The sequence below is a fragment of the Mobula birostris genome, chromosome 31 (genome assembly GCF_030028105.1).
Source record: "Mobula birostris isolate sMobBir1 chromosome 31, sMobBir1.hap1, whole genome shotgun sequence".
Classification (NCBI taxonomy): Eukaryota; Metazoa; Chordata; class Chondrichthyes; order Myliobatiformes; family Myliobatidae; genus Mobula; species Mobula birostris.
The window spans coordinates 30,641,207-30,666,714 of NC_092400.1; the positions used below are offsets into that span (position 1 = coordinate 30,641,207).

At 45.6% G+C, this 25,508-nt stretch overlaps 2 protein-coding genes across 2 annotated transcripts in view; both read right to left on the reverse strand.

Moving 5' to 3' along the window:
- LOC140190922 (polyubiquitin-B-like) overlaps window positions 1-23,526 on the reverse strand; it is a 65,311-nt gene extending 41,785 nt beyond the window's left edge. The window contains exons 1-2 of the mRNA XM_072247883.1: window positions 23,475-23,526; window positions 532-1,006 (exon numbers count right to left, since the gene is read on the reverse strand). Of these exons, the coding sequence (XP_072103984.1) occupies window positions 532-865 (334 nt within the window). The 5' untranslated portion in view covers window positions 866-1,006; window positions 23,475-23,526. The remainder of the gene's footprint in view (window positions 1-531; window positions 1,007-23,474) is intronic.
- Window positions 12,748-23,581, reverse strand: LOC140190727 (polyubiquitin-B-like). The gene is made up of 4 exons (XM_072247542.1): window positions 23,493-23,581; window positions 21,654-22,128; window positions 15,624-15,724; window positions 12,748-13,918 (listed from the first exon to the last, which is right to left on the reverse strand). The coding sequence occupies exons 2-4, from the start codon at window positions 22,114-22,116 to the stop codon at window positions 13,439-13,441; spliced, it is 1,044 nt and encodes a 347-aa protein (XP_072103643.1). The 5' UTR covers window positions 22,117-22,128; window positions 23,493-23,581; the 3' UTR covers window positions 12,748-13,438.
- Window positions 23,582-25,508: the final 1,927 nt, after the last annotated feature.

The window sequence follows — 25,508 nt, forward strand, 5'->3', positions numbered from 1 at the left end:
TTGCACATCTACACAATACTTTTTTATCTGTCAATATTATTGTGTTAATATTATTTCATGTGTTGTATATGATATGTGCACTATGTTTCGCACCTTGGTCTCTGAAGAGCATTGTTTCGTTTAGTTGTATACACGTGTACGTTTGATTGACAATCAACTTGATCTTGAAATATAGACATAGCTGGCTGGTGGTGTAGTGGCATCAGCACTGGACTTCAAGGCAAATGGTCATGAGTTCAAATCTCACCGGCTCCTCGCACACTTACCATATGAGCTGGGTTGAGCATTAAGTTAGCCTCTTAATAAAAAGTCAAATGCTACAGAATAGTAAATATGCCACCCGATGCATATCAAGGTGTGAAGAAGGTACAGTTTTTGAAGTATATAGAAATCTGAAGGTTATTCAGTCAGACAAACACCATTGCTCACAACATTAGTTCCTTTATAAACATGAACTAGTTTTATTTCATTTTAAATTGGAAAATATTGTGACAATATTTTAATAATATTTCCATCAAATGATAAATTAACCTCCACGAAGACGGAGTAGCAGAATGATGGTGCTTTGAGGCTCGATGTTGTAGTCGGAGAGCAACCGGCCATCCTCCAACTGGATACTCCCAAAGAGCAGGCGCTGCTGGTCGGGTCTGACCCCCTCCTGCCGATGGACCCGCTCTTTAAAACCCTGCACAGACTCAGAGGGCATCACGTTGTATGTCGTGGTTTCCCCCTTGTTATTCCGGAGGAAGATCTGCATGGATTCCTCTTTCCTGACCAGCAACATGATGGTGGGGCTGGGGTTGAGGTTGTAGTAGCTCAGACTTCTCTGGTCCTGCATCTCCACGCTTTGGCCATTTTGCACCATCAGACACTGCTAAAAAATGGGCACCTTGGTCTTTTGCTTGATTCTCATCTTGAGAGTTGACACTTGAATGGAAGGGTCGACGTCAAGTCCAAAACCCTCACCGGTCATAAATTTCACCTGAACTCTCATCTTGTCAAGTCACTGTCAAGAAAGGAGAAGTGATTAGGGAGCTTTGCATCACACGGGGATGTATACCGGTGTATTTATGTGACATTTCCTATAATATCAACACAATTAGTATTCTTAGTAATAACAGAATGTTTCACAAATGTTGACCTTGTAGACAAGCAGAGAAAGCCTTATTTATTAATCTGATCTTTTCTCCTCCAGACACTGTAATTCTAAAGTGATGGTGTTTGAACTTTGATGAAATAACTGGCAGGATAGACAAAGAAGAGCTTGTGGTATTACAGGAAAGATACTAGCATGGACAAACCATGCTATTTCAAATTTACTTTGCATTCCCATTCTGACATATTAATTCTAATTACCCATTTCAATTCTATTTCCCATTCTCATTCCAACATATCAGTTTATGGTCCCCTCTACTGCCAGGATGAGATCACACAAAGAAATGGCAGATGGAATATGGAATTCGTAGGTAATTTTAAGGTCATGCACCTAGGTAAAAAGAAAAAAAAAGGCAATTTTCTAAGTGGGAAAGAAAATTCAGAAATCAGAGATGCACAGGAGTCCTAGTGTAAAATTCCCAAAGGTTAACTTGCATCTTGAGTTGATAGTAAGACAAGCAAATAGGATGTCACCATTCTTTTGAAGACGATGAAATTATAAAAGCAAGCACATAATGCTGAGGTTTTCTAAGGGATTGGTCAGACCACATTTGGAGTGTTGTGAGCAGTTTTGGGCCCCATCTCTATGAAGGAATGCACTGGCATTGTAGAGTATCCAAAGGAGGCTTAAAACATGAGCCTGGGAATCAAAGTGCGAACACACATGAGAGCATTTGATGGTTCTGGACCTGTATCAATGGCAGTTTGGAAGAATGAGGGGTGAACCTCCTTGAAATCAACCTGATTTTGAAATGACCAGATAGAGTGGATGTGCAGAGCATGTCTCTAATACTGGGAGGGTTCAGGACCAGAGGGCACTGCCTCAAAACAGAAGGACAACCCTTCAGAACAGGAATGAGAGGCGAGTTTGTAAATCTGACCGTAACAAAGGAAGTTCGGAATGGTGAGGGTAGAGCGCTGCGGAAGGATGGTGACATGGCAGAAGGTGTGCCGGGAGACACCAGGCAAGGCCATTTGATTCCAAACAATTGGTTTATTGATCATTACTGGATGTCTCTCTGGTGCTTCCCACTCGCTCCCCTCTCCCTTCTCTTTTCCCAACCATGCTTCCCCTCTCCCTGCCCCCTTCCCAATATCAGTCTGCATATCAGAATCAGGATCAGGTTCATCATCATTCACATATGGAAAAGAGTACAGTCGACTTTTCGGGCCATAAGACCATAAGACATCGGAGCAGAATTAGGCCATTCAGCCCATCTAGTCTGCTCCACCATTCCATCATGGCTGGTCCCAGATCCCAGCCAACCCCATACACCTGCCTTCTCGCCATATCCTTTGTTTCCCTGACCAATCATGAAATGCTCAACTTCCGCCTTAAATATTCCCATGGACTAGGCCTCCACCGAGGTCTGTGGCAGAGCATTCCACAGATTCACTACTCTCTGGCTAAAAAAAGTCCTCCTTACCTCTGTTCTAAAGGGTCGCCCCTCAATTCTGAGGCTGTGCCCTCTAGTTCTGAATGCCCCCAATCATAGGAAACATCCCCTCCACATCCACCCCATCTAGTCCTTTCAACATTCAGTAGGTTTCAATGAGATCTCCACACATTCTTCAAAATTCCAGTGAGTACAGGCCCAAAGCTGTAGGATAATTTGTTCATTCCCAAATTATCCTCTAGAACCTCCTCTGGACTCTCTCCAAAGACAGCACATCCTTTCTGAGATATCGGGACCAAAACTGTTGAAATATGTCATGAAATACGTTTTTTTGACTTTGTCATGTTAGGCAAAGATCGCAAGATCCTACATCTACGGACTCCAGAGCCTGCCGGCCCCGACGCTAGCAGGCATGAACTTCAGATTGCGGCTCCCGCCATTGATCTCGGCAGCTCCAACACCTCAGGGCATATTCAAAACCCGGACTCCAGCAACGACCATGGACACCTTCACAGCGATTACGCAACCACCAACTGCAACTCCAGCCTTGAACTCCAGGCCGGGTCTTTATGTGCTGCTGTTGTGACTCCCGTCTCCCCTTCCCCACCACCACTCCGCAGCCCCGTCTTCCTCAGATCCCACCGTCAACTCCTGGGCCCTCAGAGGCTCCATCTTCCTCTCACCCCAACCCTCCCCACTCCATTGACACCCCCAGCCTCCCCCTCCCCCCTCTGATCCCAGCTCTCATCCATGCCGGGTTTTTACCATCCCCTCCGACCTTCAATTGTCAGAGGCAGAACGCTCTGTCCTCAGTAAGGGCCTCACCTTTGTCCCCCTCGCCCACACCTCAGCGAGTTCCGTGTTCACCACGATGCGGAACTTTGCTTCTGCCGTCTCCGTCTCCGAGCCTACTTCTTCAGCAAGGACTCTTCCACCCCCACCGATGACCCCTTCTCCCGTCTTCAACCCTCCTCTTCTTCATGGACACCCCGCTCTGGTCTTCTGCCTGCTCTGGATCTCTTTATCGCTAACTGCCGACGGGACATCAACCGTCTCGACTTCACCGCACCTTGTCCCCATTCCAACCTCACTCCTTCGGAACACTCTGCTCTCCGCTCCCTCTGCACTAATCCTAACCTTATCATTAAACCCGCCGATAAGGGGGGTGCTGTTGTAGTCTGGCGTACTGACCTCTACCTTGCCGAGGCACAGCGACAACTCGCGGATACCTCCTCTTATTTACCCCTTGATCGTGACCCCACTAAGGAGCACCAGGCCATTGTCTCCCACACCATCACCGACTTTATCCGCTCAGGGGATCTCCCATCCACTGCTACCAACCTTATAGTTCCCACACCCCGCACTTTCCGTTTCTACCTCCTACCCAAGATCCACAAACCTGCCTGTCCTGGCCGGCCTATTGTCTCAGCTTGCTCCTGCCCCACCGAACTCATTTCTGCATACCTCGACACTGTTTTATCACCCCTTGTTCAATCCCTTCCGACCTATGTTCGTGACACTTCTCACGCTCTTAAACTTTTCGATGATTTTAAGTTCCCTGGCCCCCACCGCTTTATTTTCACCATGGATGTCCAGTCCCTATATACTTCCATCCCCCATCAAGAAGGTCTCAAAGCTCTACGCTTCTTTTTGGATTCCAGACCTAATCAGTTCCCCTCTACCACCACTCTGCTCCGTCTAGCGGAATTAGTCCTTACTCTTAATAATTTCTCCTTTGGCTCCTCCCACTTCCTCCAAACTAAAGGTGAAGCTATGGGCACCCGTATGGGTCCTAGCTATGCCTGCCTTTTTGTTGGGTTTGTGGAACAATCTACGTTCCGTGCCTATTCTGGTATCTGTCCCCCACTTTTCCTTCGCTACATCGACGACTGCATTGGCGCTGCTTCCTGCATGCATGCAGAACTCGTTGACTTTATTAACTTTGCCTCCAACTTTCACCCTGCCCTCAAGTTTACCTGGTCCATTTCTGACACCCCCCTCCCCTTTCTAGATCTTTCTGTCTCTGTCTCTGGAGACAGCTTATCCACTGATGTCTACTATAAGCCTACTGACTCTCACAGCTATCTGGACTATTCCTCTTCTCACCCTGTCTCTTGCAAAAACGCCATCCCCTTCTCGCAATTCCTCTGTCTCCGCCGCATCTGCTCTCAGGATGAGGCTTTTCATTCTAGGACGAGGGAGATGCCTTCCTTTTTTAAAGAAAGGGGCTTCCCTTCCTCCACTATCAACTCTGCTCTTAAACGCATCTCCCCCATTTCACGTACATCTGCTCTCACTCCATCCTCCTGCCACCCCACTAGGAATAGGGTTCCCCTGGTCTTCACCTACCACCCCACCAGCCTCCGGGTCCAACATATTATTGTCCGTAACTTCCGCCACCTCCAACGGGATCCCACCAATAAGCACATCTTTCCCTCCCCCACCTCTCTCTGCATTCCGCAGGGATCGCTCCCTAAACAACTCCCTTGTCCATTCGTCCCCCCCATCCCTCCCCACTGATCTCCCTCCTGGCACTTATCCGTGTAAGCGGAACAAGTGCTACACATGCCCTTACACTTCCTCCCTTACCACCATTCAGGGCCCCAAACAGTCCTTCCAGGTGAGGCAACACTTCACCTGTGAGTCGACTGGGGTGATATACTGCGTCCGGTGCTCCCGATGTGGCCTTTTATATATTGGCGAGACCCGACGCAGACTGGGAGACCGCTTTGCTGAACATCTACGCTCTGTCCGCCGGAGAAAGCAGGATCTCCCAGTGGCCACACATTTTAATTCCACATCCCATTCCCATTCTGACATGTCTATCCACGGCCTCCTCTACTGTAAAGATGAAGCCACACTCAGGTTGGAGGAACAACACCTTATATTCCGTCTGGGTAGCCTCCAACCTGATGGCATGAACATCGACTTCTCTAACTTCCGCTAGGCCCCACCTCCCCCTCATACCCCATCTGTTACTTATTTTTATGCACACATTCTTTCTCTCACTCTCCTTTTTCTCCCTCTGTCCCTCTGAATATACCTCTTGCCCATCCTCTGGGTCCCCCCCGCCCCCCCCGTCTTTCTTCCCAGACCTCCTGTCCCATGATCCTCTCATATCCCCTTTGCCAATCACCTGTCCAGCTCTTGGCTCCATCCCTCCCCCTCCTGTCTTCTCCTATCATTTTGGATCTCCCCCTCCCCCTTTCAAATCCCTTACTCACTCTTCCTTCAGTTAGTCCTGACGGAGGGTCTCGGCCTGAAACGTCGACTGCACCTCTTCCTAGAGATGCTGCCTGGCCTGCTGCGTTCACCAGCAACTTTGATGTGTGTTTCTTGAATTTCCAGCATCTGCAGAATTCCTGTTGTTTGAAATACGTCATGATTTTTTTTTCTGTGGCAGCAGTACTATGCAATACATAAAATTACTACAGTATTGTGCAGAAGTTTTAGCCACCCTAGCTATATACTGCATGTGCACAAGACTTTTGCACAGTACTGTTCATCTTACGGTCCTATGGTCGTATTGAGTTCAAAGTTTGCTGGACACACCAGGTCCTCCGTAATCGGGCTCAGGTTTAGCAAGCTGCAATGGGACTGTTTCAGGGGAAATCAGAACAGGGTTTTAAACACCGGCAGCAAAAAGCTGACTCGATGGGGGAACTCCGCGGGTCAGGTAGACCTGTGAAAGTTGGGGGAAGTCGACGCGTCGGACCCGGAGTCCCGATGCAGGGTCTTGACCTGAAAGGTCGACCATCTCTCTGTATTCACGGACGCCGCTCAGCCCGACGAGTTCCTCCAGCAATTCGCTTTTTATCCAGATTCCCGCAATGGCAGTTCAGTGTGCCAAACTGATTTCGCTCCTTTTCTCCGAACCTTTTATCTAATCAGTGGCCGAGAAAGTGCGTGAATTAGAGATAAAGACTGCAGATACTCGGGGCCGTGTTAAATGACGCACTTGTGTAGTTTTATAAGCTTGGCGTACTCAAATCAGCGTTCCACAGAGACAAATAAAACAAATTAACACCCCCCCCCCGCCCCGCCCGACACACACACCACTTCTCCCAGCGCGATCATCTGCCGTGAATTATTTCGGTCTGACTCTCAGCCAACACTGCTTTCCCGCACAGAAAGTGTTCACTCCGAACCCAGACTCCCGAGTCACCCTATTCACACACGCGTTATTATCTTCGCAACATTAATGAACATTTTACGCACTATCTCAACAAGCCACACAATAATCCCATAGGAACGATTCCAGCCGAGGTCTTTTTATCCGGTTTTAAGGTTAAAGGAGGAGGGAAGAGCCCAACTATGCTCACTGCGGTGCAGCGGATCTTCCGACTTTTCAATAAAGTTCCCCGCCCGCCCTCCGTCTTCCCTGGCGACGAAAGCTCTCGGCCTGAAACCACGGACCGGCATCTCCAGACATCCCACCGTGAAAAACTGATTTCAGGGAGGTAGCACCATCAACTTGCGGGAGAGTTCCGGGAGGGGTGGGAAGTCTGCAATAGAGTAGCTCCTTTGCAGCTGGCCAGCTAGTGTAAATAACGTTAGCTATGCTAATGAACAAATGACACCTCTTAAACTCATCTCAACATGTCTTTTACAGTCTTAACCCACCATGGGCAACAGAAAAGTCATTGTTGCAAACAGGGCAGCGAGCAACACTGTCATTATTTTGACCCCTATTAGGCAGGGGTACACTTTAGTGTAGTCTGGGGTGACGAACGTTTTATAATTTTTTTGGAACACTCTGCCATGGCTCTCTCTCTCTCTCTCTCTCTCTCTGTCTCTCTCTCTCTCTCTCTCTCTCTATCGCTTGCGCTCTCGCTGGCTTTCTCGTTCGCTCGCGCGCTCGCTTGCCTTCGCGCTCTCTCACTTTAGCGCGCGCGCTCTCTCTCTCGTGGACGCTCTCGCGCTCTCTCTTGCTTTTCTCTCGCTTGCTCTCAAAAAAATTGATTTCCGTGATATTGTATATAATTTTCGGGCATCAGGGAGCCATTATTAATATGCGGGAGACTCCTGGAAGTTCCGGGAGAGGTGGGATGTCTGCATCTCCCTCCACATGAACTGCTTGACCCACGGTGTTCCTCAAACAGGAGAAAATCTGCAGATGCTGTATATCCAAAGCAACACACACAAAATGCTGGAGGAGCTCAGCGTCTATGGAAAAGAGTGCACAGTCGACGTTTCAGGACGTGACCCTTCATCAGGATTGGGAATAGGGGTGGGCAGGAGGTGGACTGTCATTTCATCTTTTTTTTTATCCCCAGTCCTGAAGAAGGGCCTCGGCTCGAAGTGTAGGCTGTTCACTCTTTTCCACAGATGCTGCCTGACCTGCTGAGTTTCTCCAGTGTTTTGTGCGTTACGCGATTCCAGCACCCGCTTTCTTTCGCGAAGCCAGTTTACCGAGGCCGACTGTGTAAAATAGCTAAACAAGCATCGCAAAACCATAAACGTATCGCTGTGGGAAGCAGGAGCGGCCATTTCACCTGCTCTACAGTTCAGTGATAATCCCGATTGACGTTCCCCTTGCCGCCACTTCTCTGCAGTCACTCCAAATCCATCGAATCCCTTTCTATAAAGTTTCTTTTTCTGATTAACCTTTCTCTCCCTCTATATTGTCAACTGTAACCTGAAGACTACGGTTCAGAGAATTGTATGTTATATACAGTACTTTATATTCAAAGAAAAAATCAAATGAAAGTGAGAACTTTGAGATTACCAAATAAAGCCTTACAATTCTTGGCAGTACAGGGAATAGGGACGAATTTATAGAAAGATCTGATCTACAAGATGTCTTCTGTGCCTTTTACTCCGCACCGACTCTCAGCTCTGCGCCGTATCTGTGTGGGCTTCTTCTGAGCGCTGCCGATCTACTTTCCGGTGTCAGACCCGTCTCCGCCTTCCTCCGCCCGCTATTTTTTATTTTCCGCGCTGGTTTCGGACCCTCGCCGAGCCGCTGTCCTGATTGCACAGCCCTGATGGTGACGGTGTCGACAAACAAACCAACCAGATTCCAGCCAGACTTCCCGGGAAATTCCCCTGCCGTGTTTGGAAAAAGTCTCCATCCTGTTCCAGGGTTGAAGATTATCGGCTATCTCATTGAACCCTCAGGAAGGCTAAACGAAGGCATGCTCTAGCAGATAAACTGAAGAAGAATCCCAAGGGCTTCTACAGATAAATTACGAGGAACAAAATTGGTCCTCTTGAAGATCAGAGTGGTCATCAATGCATGAGGCCGAAAGAGACGGAGGTGGGGTGGGGGGAGAGATTTTAAACGGATTTTTTTTTTGCATCTGTATTTACTCATGAGACCGATACAGAGTCTTTAGGAATGAGCAACACAGCAGTGAGGTCACAGACCGTATACGGATTACAGAGGAGGAGCTGGTTACTGTCTTGAGGCAAATCAGAGTGAATAAATCCCCAGGGCCTGACAGGGTGTTTCCTTTGACCTTGTGGGAGGCGAGTGAAGAAAATGCAGCGACCTGAGCAGAGATATTGAAACGTCCATAGCAACAGAAGAGGTGTCGGATGACTGGCTAATGTTTTTCCGTTGTTTAAGAAAGGCGGGAAATTATAGGTCACTGAGCCTGCTATCAGAGTGGGAAAGTGTTTGGAAGTTATTTTACGGGACAGTATTGTCACGTACCCGGTGACGGGTTAAAGAACCGGCAGAAATATAAAACACTTTGGAGTCCAGTATTGCTATTAACTAATAATACTTATTAGTAACTACGCAATACAGTGATATATATGCAGGTAAATCAAACAGGTTAGCAATAATCATATGTAAGTAAGTGTGCAAAAATATATGAAAACCAAGCTTCTTCAAGTGTAGGAGTAAATAGCCTTACGATGATGAGTAAAGTTCAGTTCAGTTCGTGGTGTTGAGTTGAGTAGTGATGGAGAGAGAGAGGGGAGAGATTTGAGTCTTCAGGTGAATTGACGCCGTCGATCTTCCCGTCGTCCTCTGAAATCCTTTAAAAGGCACCGACTGTGACTTCAACAAAGGGGACCATTTTTCTGTGGTGGAATCATCAACCCAGGCAAAGGTTGGACACATGGATCACTCCCCACGGGTCACTCCTTTTTCTCACTGCAAGAGCCACTGATCGATCCTCCAAAAACCCACTTTTTTTTGTGGGCACAACAAAGCTCATTCAGTGTCTAAAAACATGAGCCTGAGGTCTATCATCTGACCTCCTATTTATCTCACTGTACTGAGTACCAACTGTCACTCAAATAACTCCTCCCATCTCTGTCTGTGTAAGAGTGTACTAGCATGCCATGTCCTTGGGAAGTATAAGCACCCTGCCGAAAAAATCATAACATCGATTGTCCATCAAATGATGCCGCCCTCGGTCACCATAGCAACTTACGAGCTGCTCAGTGCTCTCTCTCTCCAATTGAGCAGAAATCCAAAAGTTAATCCCAGTTCCTCCTCGTGCCTTAAAGTGACAGTCCAAAAGTTAGTCTTTGTCTCTCTCTCTCTCTTTCTCTCTCTCTCTCTTTTCAAAACAAGATGTTGGTGTTAAATAACTCTCTCTCTTCAAAAACACAGTTCATAGGGGTAATCGAGCACAGTTTCTATTCAGGGCTAATTCAGGACTCCATCACAGTATATATAAGTATTTGGATAGGCAAGGATTGATTAGGGATAGTCAACAGGGCTTTATGCGTCGTAGGTCGTGTCTAACCAAATTTATAGAATTTTTGCAGAAAGTTACCAGGAAAATTGATGAAGGTAGAGCAGTGGATGTTGTCTACATGAACTTTAGCAAGTCCTTTGACAAGGTCCTGCATGGGAGGTTTGTCAGAAAGATTCAGTCACTTGACTTTCAGGATGAGTTAGTAAATTAGACATTGGCTGCAGATCCCACAGCACAGAAATATACCATTCTATGTCAGCAAATATCCATCCATACTAATCCCACTTTTCAGTTCCCTGTCTCTGGCCTTACATGACATGCTGCTTCATGCACATTGAAATACAGTGGATTCTAGTTAGTTAGGACACATTGGGACCAAAGTATGTGGCTGCCCCAATTAGCTGAAGTCTCATGGAAAAGTTAATCTGATAGGAAAGGACAATGGACCATGGAAAGAGATGGGGAACCAGAGAAGTGATGGGCAAGTCATGAAGGTGGGGAGGAAGGTGGTGAGAGGATGAACAAAATGGGAAAAACTAAAGGGTGGACACATTGGAGTGATTACTTACCGGAAGTTCAAGGTAAATGCTGTCAGGTTAAAGACTACACAGACAAAATATGAGGTGTTCCTCTTTCAACTTGTATTTGGCTTCATCATGGCAGAGTCCTAAGTAGTCCTTCCAGGTGAGGTGGACATTCACATGCATCTCCTATGGCCTTGTTTAATGTACCAGGTGCTTCCGACGTGGTGTTCTCTACATTGGTGAGATCAAGTGCAAACTAAGCCTTCCTCTCATATCAGATTATATCATCTGCAGCTCTTTATCACCTCCCAGCTTCTGTCACCATTCCCACTCTCCCTCCTCCATCTGCCGCTTCATCCCTTCTCACCTGGATCGATCTGTCGTCTGGGGCATCAATGAAGGACCTCCATCTCCATCTGTACAGAAGGTTTCTTCATTGCTGTTTCTGTGACAATTGTTTTTTGACCAGTCACTGTTCTTATCCATGAGCTGAACACCTGAACCTGGAAGTATGGTGGTCCACTGTTAGTCTGCCCTCTACCCTTTGACCTGTTTGGCACAGGTGACCTTACCTAGAACCAAAGCACAAGGCCCTCACTGCTCTCCAGGTCACTGAGGCACGCAATCCTCCAAACTCTACGACAAGGTTGTGGTCCTCTTAGAGTAGATTTACCCGAGCAATCATTAACTATTTGAGATGTCAGGTGGGCATTTCTAATACTCAGTGTAAACATTCTAAAAATTGTGGGATCATATAATTTGTATAATGATTAAGTTAATATGCAGAATTATCTTCTGGCATGTGTTACTGTCTTAATTATCTTGGGGGCTCAACTCAGAATTGAAAAAATGTTGAACCAAAAAATCAGATTCCACCTAATTCTTAAAATGCATGGACTAATTGACAGGTTTGTTTTATTTCACCTCTTCTTGGTCCAACAGAAGTCTTTTAGTTTTTAAAAGAAAAAATGGGACAATTTTGAAATCATAATTTAAAGTTAATTGATTATTCAGGTTTTAAAAGACAAAAGGATCAGTTTGGCCTCGCTACATCAGCAAAATTGGAGGTAAGTTTAAATTCAGAACCTTAATACCATCTGCCCCAATCAAACGTGTTTCCATTTCAGTTAGATCTATATCCAAAGCAAGGGGCTGGCATATATGCAAATGTGTTGGAACAGGAAATTCATACTGCAACTTTCGAAAACTGTTTTCACAATTCCATGCATAATGATGTAGGAAAGGGAGTAAGTGAAGTAGGAGTAACACACAGTGGGGAATAGTGACAGTTAAACTTCAATATTTGCTTGGGGTATAATAAGAAATAATGCAGAATAGCTTATATAATAATTCCATTGTGTAAAGTGTGTAATGTGAATTGGGTTTTTTGGGATTCTCAGACATCCCACCTCTCCTGGAAGTTTCGGGAGTCTCCTGCATATTAATAGCGGATCCCTGATGCCCACAAAGAATACAAAATGTCCTGGAAATCAATTTTTTTTTGAGAGAGTATGAGAGCAAGAGTGACCATGAGAGAGACAGAACGCATGCCATGGCAGAGTGTTCCAAAAAAATAAAATATAAAACGTACATCACCCCAGGCTACACTAAAGTGTACCCCTGCCTAATAGGGGTCAAAAATAATGACAGTGTTGCTCGCTGCACTGTTTGCAACAGTAACTTTTCTATTGCCCATGGTGGGTTAAGACTGTAAAAGACATGCTGAGGTGAGTTTAACATGTGTCATTCATTCATTAGCATAGCGAACATTATTTAAACTAGCTGTCCAGCTGCTCAGGAGCTACTCTATTGCAGAAATCCCACCTCTCCCAGAAGTTCCAGGAGTCTCCCGCAAATTGATGATGCTACTTCCCTGAAAGGAGTTTTTGCAGGGTGGGATGTCTGGATTCTTGTACATGATTCAAATGCTACAATCAAACTTTGGTCAAGATACTTCATCTCTTACCAAGGTCTATAGACCTAGATGAAAGCAATCACACAGAAATGCCAGTGTTCATGCATTTAGACTTTTATTAAAAAATCATTTCAAATCATCGTGGAAATTTCAACAGTGAAAATTGCAAAACATTCAGAACTTCAACTAATCTGATTTCATTAAATTTTAATGCTAAAATGAAAATAAAGATCCATTGGAAGAACACAGTAACTGAAGCAATTAATTCTTGAGGACATGAAGGTAAAGCAGTACGTCATCTCCCCTCCCCCATCAAACCCAATCTTTTTAGTGGGATTTGTTTTAAAACATTGTAATTGCCACAAGTTATTTCTGGGTCTCTAAGTGAGACCCGCTTTGTGTGGGAAGTCATGGACCATTAAATTGTGATCAGCCATTGGGAGTTACATTGATCTGCACAGGAGGTGCAGGTTGCCAGATTTCCTTTGATCTTGTTAATATCTGGCCTCTGCAAAACTGACAACCCATGTTTTCCAGGCTAAGAAGGCAACAAGGTGACAAGTGACAAACCTCGATGGGAATTTATGTCATTGTCCGACAGACACCCCATCAGCATAGCATTAATACACAGCGGAAATTGGTCCTTTGTCCAAATTGTGAATGCCAGTGTGGAACGTAGCAGATAGACAGGATAATGTAACAAAGTGCTAACGACAGAATATAGGAATGCAATAAAATACCAATAAATTATTTTTAATCACAGTTTTCTCAACCGTCCGCAGGAGTAAATCAGCCTCCACGTAGCCGGAGCAACAGAGAGATAGTGGTTTGTGGTCTGATGTTGTAGTCGGAGAGCAATCGCCCATCCTCCAACTGTTTGCCCTCGTAAATCAGGCGCTGCTGGTCGGGTCTGACCCCTTCCTGCCGATGGACCCGCGCTTTAAAATTCTGCACGGACTCAGAGGGCATTACGTCGTACGTCGTCGTTTTCCCCTTGTCATTCAGGAGAAATATCTGCATGGATTCCTCTTTCCTGACCAGCAACATGACGGTGGGGCTGGGGTTGAGGTTGTAGTAGCTCAGACTTCTCTGGTCCTGCATCTCCACGCTTTGGCCATTTTGCACCATCAGACGCTGTTGCAAAATGGGCACCTTGGTCTTTTCCTGGATTTTCATCTTGAGAGTCGACACTTGAATGGAAGGGTCGACATCAAGTTCGAAACCATCGCCGGTGATAAACCTCACCTGAAGTCTCATCTTGTCAAATCGCTGTGGAGAAAGGAGAAGTGATTAGAGAGTTTTTACAACAGATGTGCATGAACTATGATGTATTAATATGGCATTGCCTATAATATCAACATAATTAGACTATTTACAAAGATCTGTAGACAAGCGGGAAAAGACAGACCCCTCTTTCCCCAGCAGTTCTGAATGTGCGACAGGAATTTTGAGCCGCAATACTGACAATTGACGGGAGAGGGACTGCGTGAGCCGGTGGGTTTAAACATTTTTGAACTTGATCCGATTAGCGGCAAAAAAATGTGTAAATGTTACTCATTGGAACCGCAGTAAATGTGCAACTTGTTTAGATTTCTAAACCAGGACCATTCCAACCGCCGCTTAATAGGGAAAAAAATCACTTCTGTCACATTGTGTTAATGGTGTACCGGGGAGAGCATTCGGACTTGTTGCATCACCGTCTGATATGGAGGGGCCACGACACAGGGTCAGAAAAAGCTGCTGAGGGTGGTAAACTCATTCAGCTCCATCATGGGCACCAACAGAGGGTATCTTCAAATGGTGGTACCTCACGGAGAAGGCATCGATCAGTATGGGCCTGCCGGTCATGCCCGCTTCTCATTGCTACCATCAGTTGGAGCCTGAAGTCTCACGCTCAACGTTTTAGTAACAGATGAACTAATGAACAGTATTTTTGTCACACACACGCACACACACACACACACACACACACACACACACACTCGTATATATACTGTGTGTGTGTGCGTGTGTGTGCTATTATAATTTATATTATATGTTATGTACTGCATTGTACTGCCGCCCCAAATTCCAAATTTATCGATTTAAATTAGTGGTGATCACCCGAATTCTGATTCTAAATCGATTCTGCTGCGAATGAACTCCATTTTACTTTCAACCAAACATTCACCCTCCACCCCCGCTTTCCTGCATAGAAAGTGTTCACTCCTGACCCAGACTTCCCGAGTCACTGAATTCACACGCAAATTATTGTCGTGACATGAACGAAGATTTCATGCACCGTTTTAACAAGACCGTCACTCTACATGAGCCGATTGACGGGTTTCACCGAATCGTGAGCCTATCAATCTGAGAAGCAGGAGTGGCTATTCGGCCTGCACTGCTATTCAATGATATCCCGGATGATCTTTTACCTCGCCGCTAGTTGACAACAATTTGTCGCGTATCCATTGCCCCTTTCTGTAAAGTTAGTTTTCTACTAACTTGTTCTCGCCCCGCGTTTTGTCAGCGGTAGAGACTACATTTCCTGCCCGGTTCAGAGGATCTTAGTAATTTAAATTATATTGTCAATGTTGTAAATAGCTAGATAAAAATGAGAACTTTGAGATAATCAATTAAAGTCTTACATTCTTTGTCGACAGTACCGGAAGTCAGGACGAATCTGAAGAAAATCTGATCCGCAGCTTTTTTTCTTTGCCCTTTATTCCGCACCGATTTTCAGCTCCGGTCCGGGTAAATCAATAGAAATTCTCCAGCTGCTGCTGATCGGTATCACCGCTCCCGCAACTCTGAGTCTCTCCGCCTCCCCCGGCTCGCTTTATCTTCTGCTCCCGTTTCTGAACGTCACCGCGCCGCTGGGCTGATCTCAAGGCCCGCTGTCGCTGTGTTGACAAACAAACCAATCAGGTTCCAGCCGAAGTTTCGTTTCCGAAAAAATCCCCGCAGTGAATTGGAAAAGCGTGCGCCCTGTTACAGGGTTCAACGCTATCGGCTGATTCACTTTCGGATTCCGTTCTGGTGTCAGCATCTGCAACAATAACACAGGCACAGGGAGCCGAGAATGTGAAGCCCGATCTTGACCGAAAAATAACCTGAAACATGTCATCTCTGAATACATTAATCTGGTTCATTCAGTGACGACCTAAGTGAGAAAATGCACGAATCCACCCAAACAATACAACACAACTGTGCCCAATCCAGATCACCTCTATTTCCCCATCATTCTTGCCCAGATCACCGTGGGCAGACAGCCGTAGTGTTACCCCGTTTCCCGAGCTTCACCCCATCCAGCATATCAATCTTTTCAACGTCCACCATCTCCACCGTGATTCCACCATTTGTAACAAGTTCTGCTCAGCACCTCTTTCTGTTTTCGGCATGAACCCCTCGGTCCGTGGCTCACAGGTCCTCAGATCCCTCCCCCCACCCCACCTCCCCCACCCCCACCAGCGAAACTTCATAGGATGTGTTACAGTTGACCTCTCCAATGGTCAGCCCGCCTCCATCACCAACCAGGTCCCTACAGAGAGACCCAGGAGATCATACAGACGCCAGGAATCTTGAAGAGCAGCCAAAATAGTTGGGGGAACTCTGGAGGTCAGGCAGCATCAATGGAGGGAAATGAACATCCATAATTCACTCGAGATCCTTCATCAGGATTGGAAAGAAAGGGGGTTGAAGCCAGAATAAGGAGGAGGGATGAGAGAGAGGTGGAGTATAAATTAGTGAGGGGGAGAATGGATGGGTGTGGGAGTGGGGATGATGTGAGAAGATGGGAGGTGATAGGTGTAAGCGCTAAGGGGCTGAAGAAGAAGGAATCTGATCGGAAAGGACAGGAGACCATGGAAGGAGATGGGGATCCTGGGAGGGTCATGAGGGTGGGGGAGGAAAGAGGTGAGGGGATCACCAAAATAGGAAAAAAACTAAAGGGGGCGTGTTCACCAGAGGTCAGAGGTTAATGCCATCAGGTTAAAGACTACGCAGACTGAGTATGAGATATTGCCCCCCCCCAGATTGTGTTTGGCTTCATCCTGGCAGTGTCCTAAACTGCCCTTCCAGGTGAGGCGGACATTCACGTGCGCCTCCCTTGGCTTTCTTTATTGTAGCAACTGCTTCTGATGTGGTGTCCTCTATATTTGTGAGACCAGGTGGAAATTAGACTGGGAATCTCTTATCAGATTCCATCATCTGCAGCTCTTTATCACCTCCACCCATCACTTCCCAGCTTCTGTCCCCATGTCCACTCTCCCTCCTCTATCCACCTATCATCCCTTCTCACCTGGATCCTTCTGGTGTTTAGGACAGCAATAAAGGACCTCCATCTCCATCTGGACACAAGGTTTCTTCATTGCTGTTTCTGTGACAATTATTTTTTGACCAGTCACTGCTCTTATCCATGAGCTGAACACCTGAACCTGGAGATGTGGTGGTCCACTGTTAGAGTGCCCTCTGTTAGAGTGAATTTTTTTGGATAGATGATTTGTTTACACTTAAATGACTTTTGCCACCAGACTTCTATTTGACAAAGTACTATGGATTGAGTCCACAACAATGCGCTTCCTAAAAAGGTGTGAATACCAGATGCTTCTGGTGCCATAGCTTGACCAGATGCTGTAGTTTCAAAGACAGTATTATCTGTACTTTATAAATATTAATTGTCTTGTATGGTAGCACGTAAAATGCCAGATAAATTTATTGTGGATTTAACTAAAGGCTGTGGATACCAACCCAGACATGCTGGCGTTGGAAGGAAAGGATGAAATCCAAAGATGTGATGTTTGTATGTAGCTTCAAAAGGAAGTATTGTCTATAACTTTTTAGGTAGTGATGGCCTTTGAGTTTAGCATATAAATATGTGAACCACATTGGACTAGCAGACCTTTCTACCGGAAGCGTCTCCGTCCATATGATGCCTGCTTGTTGTGTCGAATGTCAAATAAAGAAGCTGGTTTGAATCTACCAGTGACTCTGACTCTCCAGTAATGTCATCCACGCTACAACACCCTCTACCTTTTGACCTGTTTGGCACACGTGACCCTACCAAGAGCCAAAGCAAAAGGCTCTGACTCCAGGCAACATAACTCTCTGGGTCATTGAGGCACACAAGCCTCCAAGTCCTATGACAAGGTTGTGATCCTCTTGGAATAGATTCACCTGAGCAATCATTAACTATTTGAGAGGTCAGGTGGACATTGCTAATGCTCAGTGTAAGCATACTAAAAATTGTGGAATCATATAATTTGTTTAAGTTAATATGTAGAATTATCTTCTGGCATGTGTTAATGCCTTAATTATTATCTTTGGGACTCAGCACAAAATTGAAAAGATGTTAAACCATCAATTTACACCTAATTCTTAAAATGCACAGACTCATTGATAGATTTGTTTCCTTCGCCTCTTCTTGATCCTGCAGGAGTCTATTAAAGTTCTTAAAGTAAAATTCTAGGACAGTTAAAGGACAATTTTGAAACCTTTATTCAGGGCTACAGCAATTAATTATTCAGGTTTTAAATGACAAAAGGATCAATTCCACCTCGCTACATCAGTAAAATTGGAGGTGAGTTTAAATTCAGAACCTTAATACCATGCGCCCCAATCAAAGGTGGTTCCATTTCAATTAAGATCAATATCTTAAGACAATAATAAGACAATAACCTATCCCTCAGCGTCAGCAAGACGAAGGAATTGGTTGTTGACTTCAGAAGGAGTAGTGGACCACACAACCCAATTTACATCGGTGGTGTGCAAGTGGAACAGGTCAAAAGCTTTAAGTTCCTCAGGGTCAATATCACAAATGATCTGACTTGGTCCAACCAAGCAGAGTTCACTGCCAAGAAGACCCACTAGTGCCTTTACTTCCTGAGAAAACTAAAGAAATTTGGCCTGTCCCCTAAAACCCTCACTAATTTTTATAGATGCACTGTAGAAAGCATTCTTCTAGGGTGCATCACAATCTGGTATGGAAGTTGTCCTGTCGAAGACTGAAAGAAGCTGCGGAAGATCGTGAACATGGCGCAGCACATCACACAAACCAATCTTCCGTCCGTGGACTCACTGTACACTGCACGTTGTCGGAGAAGTGCTGCCAGGATAATCAAGGACACCACCCACCCAGCCAACAGACTTTTTGTCCCTCTTCCCTCCGGGAGAAGGCTCAGGAGCTTGAAGACTCGTACAGCCAGATTTGGGTACAGCTTCTTTTCTACTGTGATAAGACTGCTGAACGGATCCTGAGCTGGATCTGGGCCGTACCCTCCAAATATCCGGACCTGCCTCTCAGTTTTTCTGCACTACCTTACATTCCATTTGTCTATTTTATATTTATGATTTATAATTTAAATTTTTAATATGTACTAATTTTAACTATTTTTAATATTTAATATTTGTAATCCAGGGAGTGTGAAGTGCAGATTCAAATATCGCTGTGATGATTGTACATTCTAGGTGTTTGCTGTCTTGAGGAAAATTAAAGTGGAGAAATCCCCAGGACCTGACAGAGTGTTCCCTCGGACCTTGAAGGAGACTAGTGTTGAAATTGCGGGGACCCTGGCAGAAATATTTAAAATGTCGCTGTCTACGGGTGAAGTGCCGGAGGATTGGAGAGTGGCTCATGTTGTTCCGTAGTTTAAAAAAGGATCAAAAAGTAATCTGGGAAATTATAGGCCGGTGAGTTTAATGTCAGTAGTAGGTAAATTATTGGAGGGAGTACTAAGAGACAGAATCTACAAGCATTTGGATAGACAGGGGCTTATTAGGGAGAGTCAACATGGCTTTGTGCGTGGTAGGTCATATTTGACCAATCTGTTGGAGTTTTTCGAGGAGGTTACCAGGAAAGTGGATGAAGGGAAGGCAGTGGATATTGTTTTCATGGACTTCAGTAAGGCCTTTGACAAGGTCCCGCATGAGAGGTTAGTTAGGAAAATTCAGTCGCTAGGTATACATGGAGAGGTGGTAAATTGGATTAGACATTGGCTCGATGGAAGAAGCCAGAGAGTGGTGGTAGAGAATTGCTTCTCTGAGTGGAGGCCTGTGACTAGTGGTGTGCCACAGGGATCAGTGCTGGGCCCATTGTTATTTGTCATCTATATCAATGAGCTGGATGATAATGTGGTAAATTGGATCAGCAAGTTTGCTGATGATACAAAGATTGGAGGTGTAGTAGACAGTGAGGAAGGTTTTCAGAGCCTGCAGAGGGACTTGGACCAGCTGGAAAAATGGGCTGATAAATGGCAGATGGAGTTTAATACTGACAAGTGTGAGGTATTGCACGTTGGAAGGACAAACCAAGGTAGAACATACAGGGTTAATGATAAGGCACTGAGGAGTGCAGTGGAACAGAGGGATCTGGGAATACAGATACAAAATTCCCTAAAAGTGTCGTCACAGGTAGATAGGGTCGTAAAGAGAGCTTTTGGTACATTGGCCTTTATTAATCGAAGTATTGAGTATAAGAGCTGGGATGTTATGATGAGGTTGTATAAGGCATTGGTGAAGCCGAATCTGGAGTATTGTGTTCAGTTTTGGTCACCAAATTACAGGAAGGATATAAATAAGGTTGAAAGAGTGCAGAGAAGGTTTACAAGGATGTTGCCGGGACTTGAGAAACTCAGTTACAGAGAAAGGTTGAATAGGTTAGGACTTTATTCCCTGGAGCGTAGAAGAATGAAGGGAGATTTGATAGAGGTATATAAAATTATGATGGGTATAGATAGAGTGAATGCAAGCAGGTTTTTTCCACTGAGGCAAAGGGAGAAAAAAAACCAGAGGACATGGGTTAAGGGTGAGGGGGAGAAAGTTTAAAGGGAACATTAGGGGGGGCTTCTTCACACAGAAAGTGGTGGGAGTATGGAATGAGCTGCCAGACGAGGTGGTAAATGCCGGTTCTTTTGTAACATTTAAGAATAAATTGCACAGATACATGGATGGGAGGTGTATGGAGGGATATGGTCCCTGTGCAGGTCAGTGGGACTAGGCAGAAAATGGTTTGGCACAGCCAAGGAGGGCCAAAAGGCCTGTTTCTGTGCTGTAGTTTCTATGGTTTCTATGGTTAAGTGAGGTAAAAGTAACACAGTGGGGAATAGTGACAGTTAAACTTCAATATTTGCTTCGGATTAAATAGGAAAGAATGCAGAATAGCTAACATAATGATTCCATTGGGTAAAGTGTTGAATGTGAATTGGGGTTTTTGAGAATCTTGTGCATGGTTCAAACACCACAATCAAACTTCGGTCAAGATACTTCATCTCTTACCAGGGTCTATAGAACTAGATGAAAGCAATCACACAGAAATGCCAGTGTTCATGCCTTTAGACTTTTATTTAAAAAAATCATTTCAAATCATATTGGAAATCTCAACAATGAAAATTTCAAAACATTTAGAACTTCAACTAATCTGATTTCATTAAATTTTAATGCTAAAATGAAAATAAAGATCATTGGAAGAACACAGTAACTGAAGCAAACAATTTCTGAGCTCGTTAAGGTAAAGCAGTAAGTCATCTCCCCCTCCCCCATCAAACCCAATCTTTTTAGTGGGATTTGTTTTAAAACATTGTAAATTGAAATTGCCACAGCAGTTATTTCTGGGTCTCTGAGTGAGACCCATTTTATGTGGGAAGTCATAGACCATCAGATTGTGATCAGCCATTCGGAGTTACATTGATCTGAAGAGGAGGTGCAGGTTGCCAGAGTTCCTTCGATATTGTTAATATCTGGCCTCTGCAAAATTGACAACCCATGTTTTCCAGGCTAAGAAGGCAACAAGGTGATAGGCAACAAACCTCGATGGGAATTTATGTCATTGTCCGACAGACACCCCAACAGCACAGCATTAATACAGAGCGGAAATCGGTCCTTTGTCCAACTTGTGAATGCCAGTGTGGAACGTAGCAGATAGACAGGATAATGTAACAAAGTGCTAACGACAGGATATAGGAATGCAATAAAATACCAATAAATTATTTTTAATCACAGTTTTCTCAACCGTCTGCAGGAGTAAATCAGCCTCCACGTAGCCGGAGCAGCAGAGAGATGGTGGTTAGTGGTTTGATGTTGTAGTCGGAGAGCAATCGCCCATCCTCCAACTGTTTGCCCTCGTAAACCAGGCGCTGCTGGTCGGGTCTGACCCCCTCCTGCCGATGGACCCGCGCTTTAAAATTCTGCACGGACTCAGAGGGCATCACGTCGTACGTCGAGGTTTTCCCCTTGTCATTCAGGAGAAATATCTGCATGGATTCCTCTTTCCTGACCAGCAACATGACGGTGGGGCTGGGGCTGAGGTTGTAGTAGCTCAGACTTCTCTGGTCCTGCATCTCCACGCTTTGGCCATTTTGCACCATCAGACGCTGTTGCAAAATGGGCACCTTGGTCTTTTCCTGGATTTTCATCTTGAGAGTCGACACTTGAATGGCAGGGTCGACATCAAGTTCGAAACCATCGCCGGTGATAAACCTCACCTGAAGTCTCATCTTGTTAAATCGCTGTGGAGAAAGGAGAAGTGATTAGAGAGTTTTTACACCAGATGTGCATGAACTATGATGCATTAATATGGCATTGCCTATAATATCAACACAATTAGACTACTTACTAAGATCTGTAGACAAGCGGGAAAAGACAGACCCCTCTGTCCCTAGCAGTTCTAAATGTGTGACAGGAATTTTGAGCCGCAATACTGACAACTTAAGGGGGAGGGACTGCGTGAGCCGGTAAACTTAAACATTTTTGAATGTAATCCGATCAGCGGCAAACAAATGTGTAAGTGACATTTGTAAATGCACATGTGTAAATGTGCAACTTGTTTAGATTTCTAAGCCAGGGCCATTCCAACTGCCGCTTAATAGGAAAAAAATCACTTTTGTCATATCGCTTTAATGGTGTACCGGGGAGAGGATTCGAACTTGTTGCATCACCGTCTGATATGGAGAAGCCACGACAAAGGGTCAGAAAAAGCTGCGGAGGGTGGTAAACTCATTCAGCTCCATCATGGGCACTAACAGAGGGTATCTTCAAAAGGTGATGACTGAAGGAGAAGGCATCCATCAGTATGGGCCTGCCGGTCATGCCCGCTTCTCATTGCTACCATCAGCGAGGAGTCTGAAGCCTTACGCTCAGCGTTTTAGGAACACATGAACTAATGAACAGTATTTTCGCTACACACACACGTATATATACTGTATCTATATGTGTGTGAGTGTGTTATTATACTTTATATCATATGCTCTGCACTGCACTGTGCTGCCGCCACAAGCTGCCAAGTTTATCGATGTAAGTTAGTGGTGATCACCCCAATTCGGATTCTAAATCGATTCTGCTGAGAATAAACTCCATTTGACTTTCAAACAAACATTCACCACAATCCCCACCCCCCCTCGCTCTCCTGCACAGAAAGTGGTCACTTCCGACCCAGACTTCCCGAGTCACTCATTTCACACGCAATTTATTGTCATGACATAAGCGAAGATTTCATGCACCGTTTTAACAAGACCGTCACTCTACATCAGCCGATTAACGGGTTTCACCGAACCCTGAGACGATCAATCTGAGAAGCAGGAATGGTCATTCGGCCTGCACCGCTATTCAATGATATCACGGATGCTCTTTTCCCTCGCCGATAGTTGCCAACATTTGTAGCATATCTATTGCCCCTTTCTGCAAAGTTACAAACGTTTGTAATTTTCTACTAACTTGTTCTCGCCCCGCGTTTTGTCAACCTTAGAGACTACATTTCCCACCCGGTTCAGAGGATCTTAGTAAGTTAAATTATATTGTCAATGCTGTAAACAGCTAGATAAAAATGAGAACTTTGAGATAATCAAATAAAGTCTACAATTTTTGTCGACAGTACCGGAAGTCAGGACGAATCTGAAGAAAATCTGATCCGCAGCTTTTTTTCTTTGCCCTTTATTCTGCACCGACTTTCAGCTCCGGTCCGGGTAAATCAATAGAAATTCTCCGGCTGCTGCTGATCGGTATCCCTGCTCCCGCAACTCTGAGTCTCTCCGCCTCCCCCGGCTCGCTTTATCTTCTGCTCCCGTTTCCGAACGTCACCGCGCCGCTGCGCCGATCTCACGGCCCGCTGTCGCTGTGTTGACAAACAAACCAATCAGGTTCCAGCCGAAGTTTCGTTTCCGAAAAATTCCCCGCAGTGAGTTGGAAAAGCGTGCGCCCTGTTACAGGGTTCAACGCTATCGGCTGTTTCACTTTCGGATTCCGGGAATGACACAACAGCTGGAAGCCGAGAATGCGAAGCCGGATCTGGACTGAATATAACCTTAAACGTGTCATCTCTGAATACAATTACGTGGTTCATGAAATGACTACGTAAGTGATAAAATGTAACACAAGAAAACAATTGTGCTCCATCCACAGCACCTCTATTTCCCCACCTCTGTCGCCCATCTCCCCGAGGACAGAACCGAAACAGTGTGTACCCCCGGACCTTAAGCTTCACCCCATCTATGCTTTGTGACGTGCACCATCTCCAACGTGAGCCCAGCACCTGCCGTACATCCCGCTCTCCACTTCTTTCTGCTTTCGGCATGGAGCCCTCTCTCTGAGACTCCCTGGTCCTCACATCTCTCTTGCTCCTGCCCACCTGCACTTTGTAACGGTAGGATGTGTTACAGTTGACCTCACCAGTGCTCACCCAGCCCCCATCACCAACCAGGGCGTCAAATAAGGAAACCCAAAGGAATTCTACAAATGCTGGGAATCTTGAAGAAAGCACAAAAGATGTTGGGGGGGGGGAACTCAGGAGGTCGGTTAACATCAAAGGAGGGAAATGAACAGTCCATGATTCAGTCCAGATCCTTCATCAGGATTGCACAGGAAACCAGATTAAGAAGAGAGGGGTAGGAATGGGGAGGAGGGGGTATAAATTGGTGAGGAGGAGACTGGATGGGTGTGGGAGTGGGGATGATGTGAGAAGCTGGGAGGTGATAGCTGGAAGAAGTATGGGGCTGAAGGAGAAGAAGAAATCTGATAGGAAAGGACAGTGGACCATGGAAGTAGATGGGGAACCACAGAGGTGATGGGCAGGTCATGTGGGTGGGGGAGGAAAGTGGTGAGAGGATTACTAAACTGGGGAAAACAACTAAAGGGGGGGATCCACAGGGGAGTGGGTACCTACCAGAAGTTAGTGTCACAATGGGGGCATTGAGAACAGATCCAAATGTGAGACACAGACACTGAAGTACAAGGAACAGGACTTGACTAGAGTAGGGACGTGACAGGATACAGACAAGGAGCAGGGACAAGAACGCAGACAAGGAGCAAGGACAAAAACGCAGACAAGGGCCAGGACATGGACTAGACAGGGAACCTGGACAAGGAACTATGAACAAGGAGCCTGTGCTTGGAGTCCGAGCCAGAGCCTGGACAAGGACCTAGAACCTGGGTCTTGCCTCGGGCTCTGTCCCCAGAACCAGGCAAGGACATGACATGGCTACAGGACAGGACGTGGCTGGGGTCTTAGTTCTTGAGTCTTGAGGCTAGAAGCTGGGGACTTAGAATGCGGAGGCTGATAACTCAGAGGCTGGAGCTCAGAGACAGACTGGGAACTGTACATCAACATAGAGCTAGGACTTATCCATCGAAAAGCCAGGACTCATCTTTAACATGACACCAATACAAGACTGGACAGTACATTGACATAGAACCAGGACTCAACTTTACCTCCACACCAAGGTGGGACAGGTCCACTTGCTGGGTAATGGCAGAACAGCCAGACTTACCCAACAGAGGCGAGGACAAGACATAACAAGACAGGACCCCCCACAGGGCAACGGCAGAATGGCCTGACTTACCCCATAGAGGCGAGGACAAGAAGAGACAAACACCAAAGAACAACAGACAGTTTCTT

Coding starts and splice junctions, on each gene's coding strand:
- LOC140190727 (XM_072247542.1), bottom strand. CDS start 22,116: ATGAGACTTCAGGTGAGGTTTATCACCGGCGATGGTTTCGAACTTGAT. Junction 15,725..21,653: donor GCTGCTCCGGCTACGTGGAG/GCTGATTTACTC, acceptor TTTTCGGTCAAG/ATCGGGCTTCACATTCTCGG. Junction 13,919..15,623: donor AGCCGATAGCGTTGAACCCT/GTAACAGGGCGC, acceptor CTTTCTCCACAG/CGATTTGACAAGATGAGACT.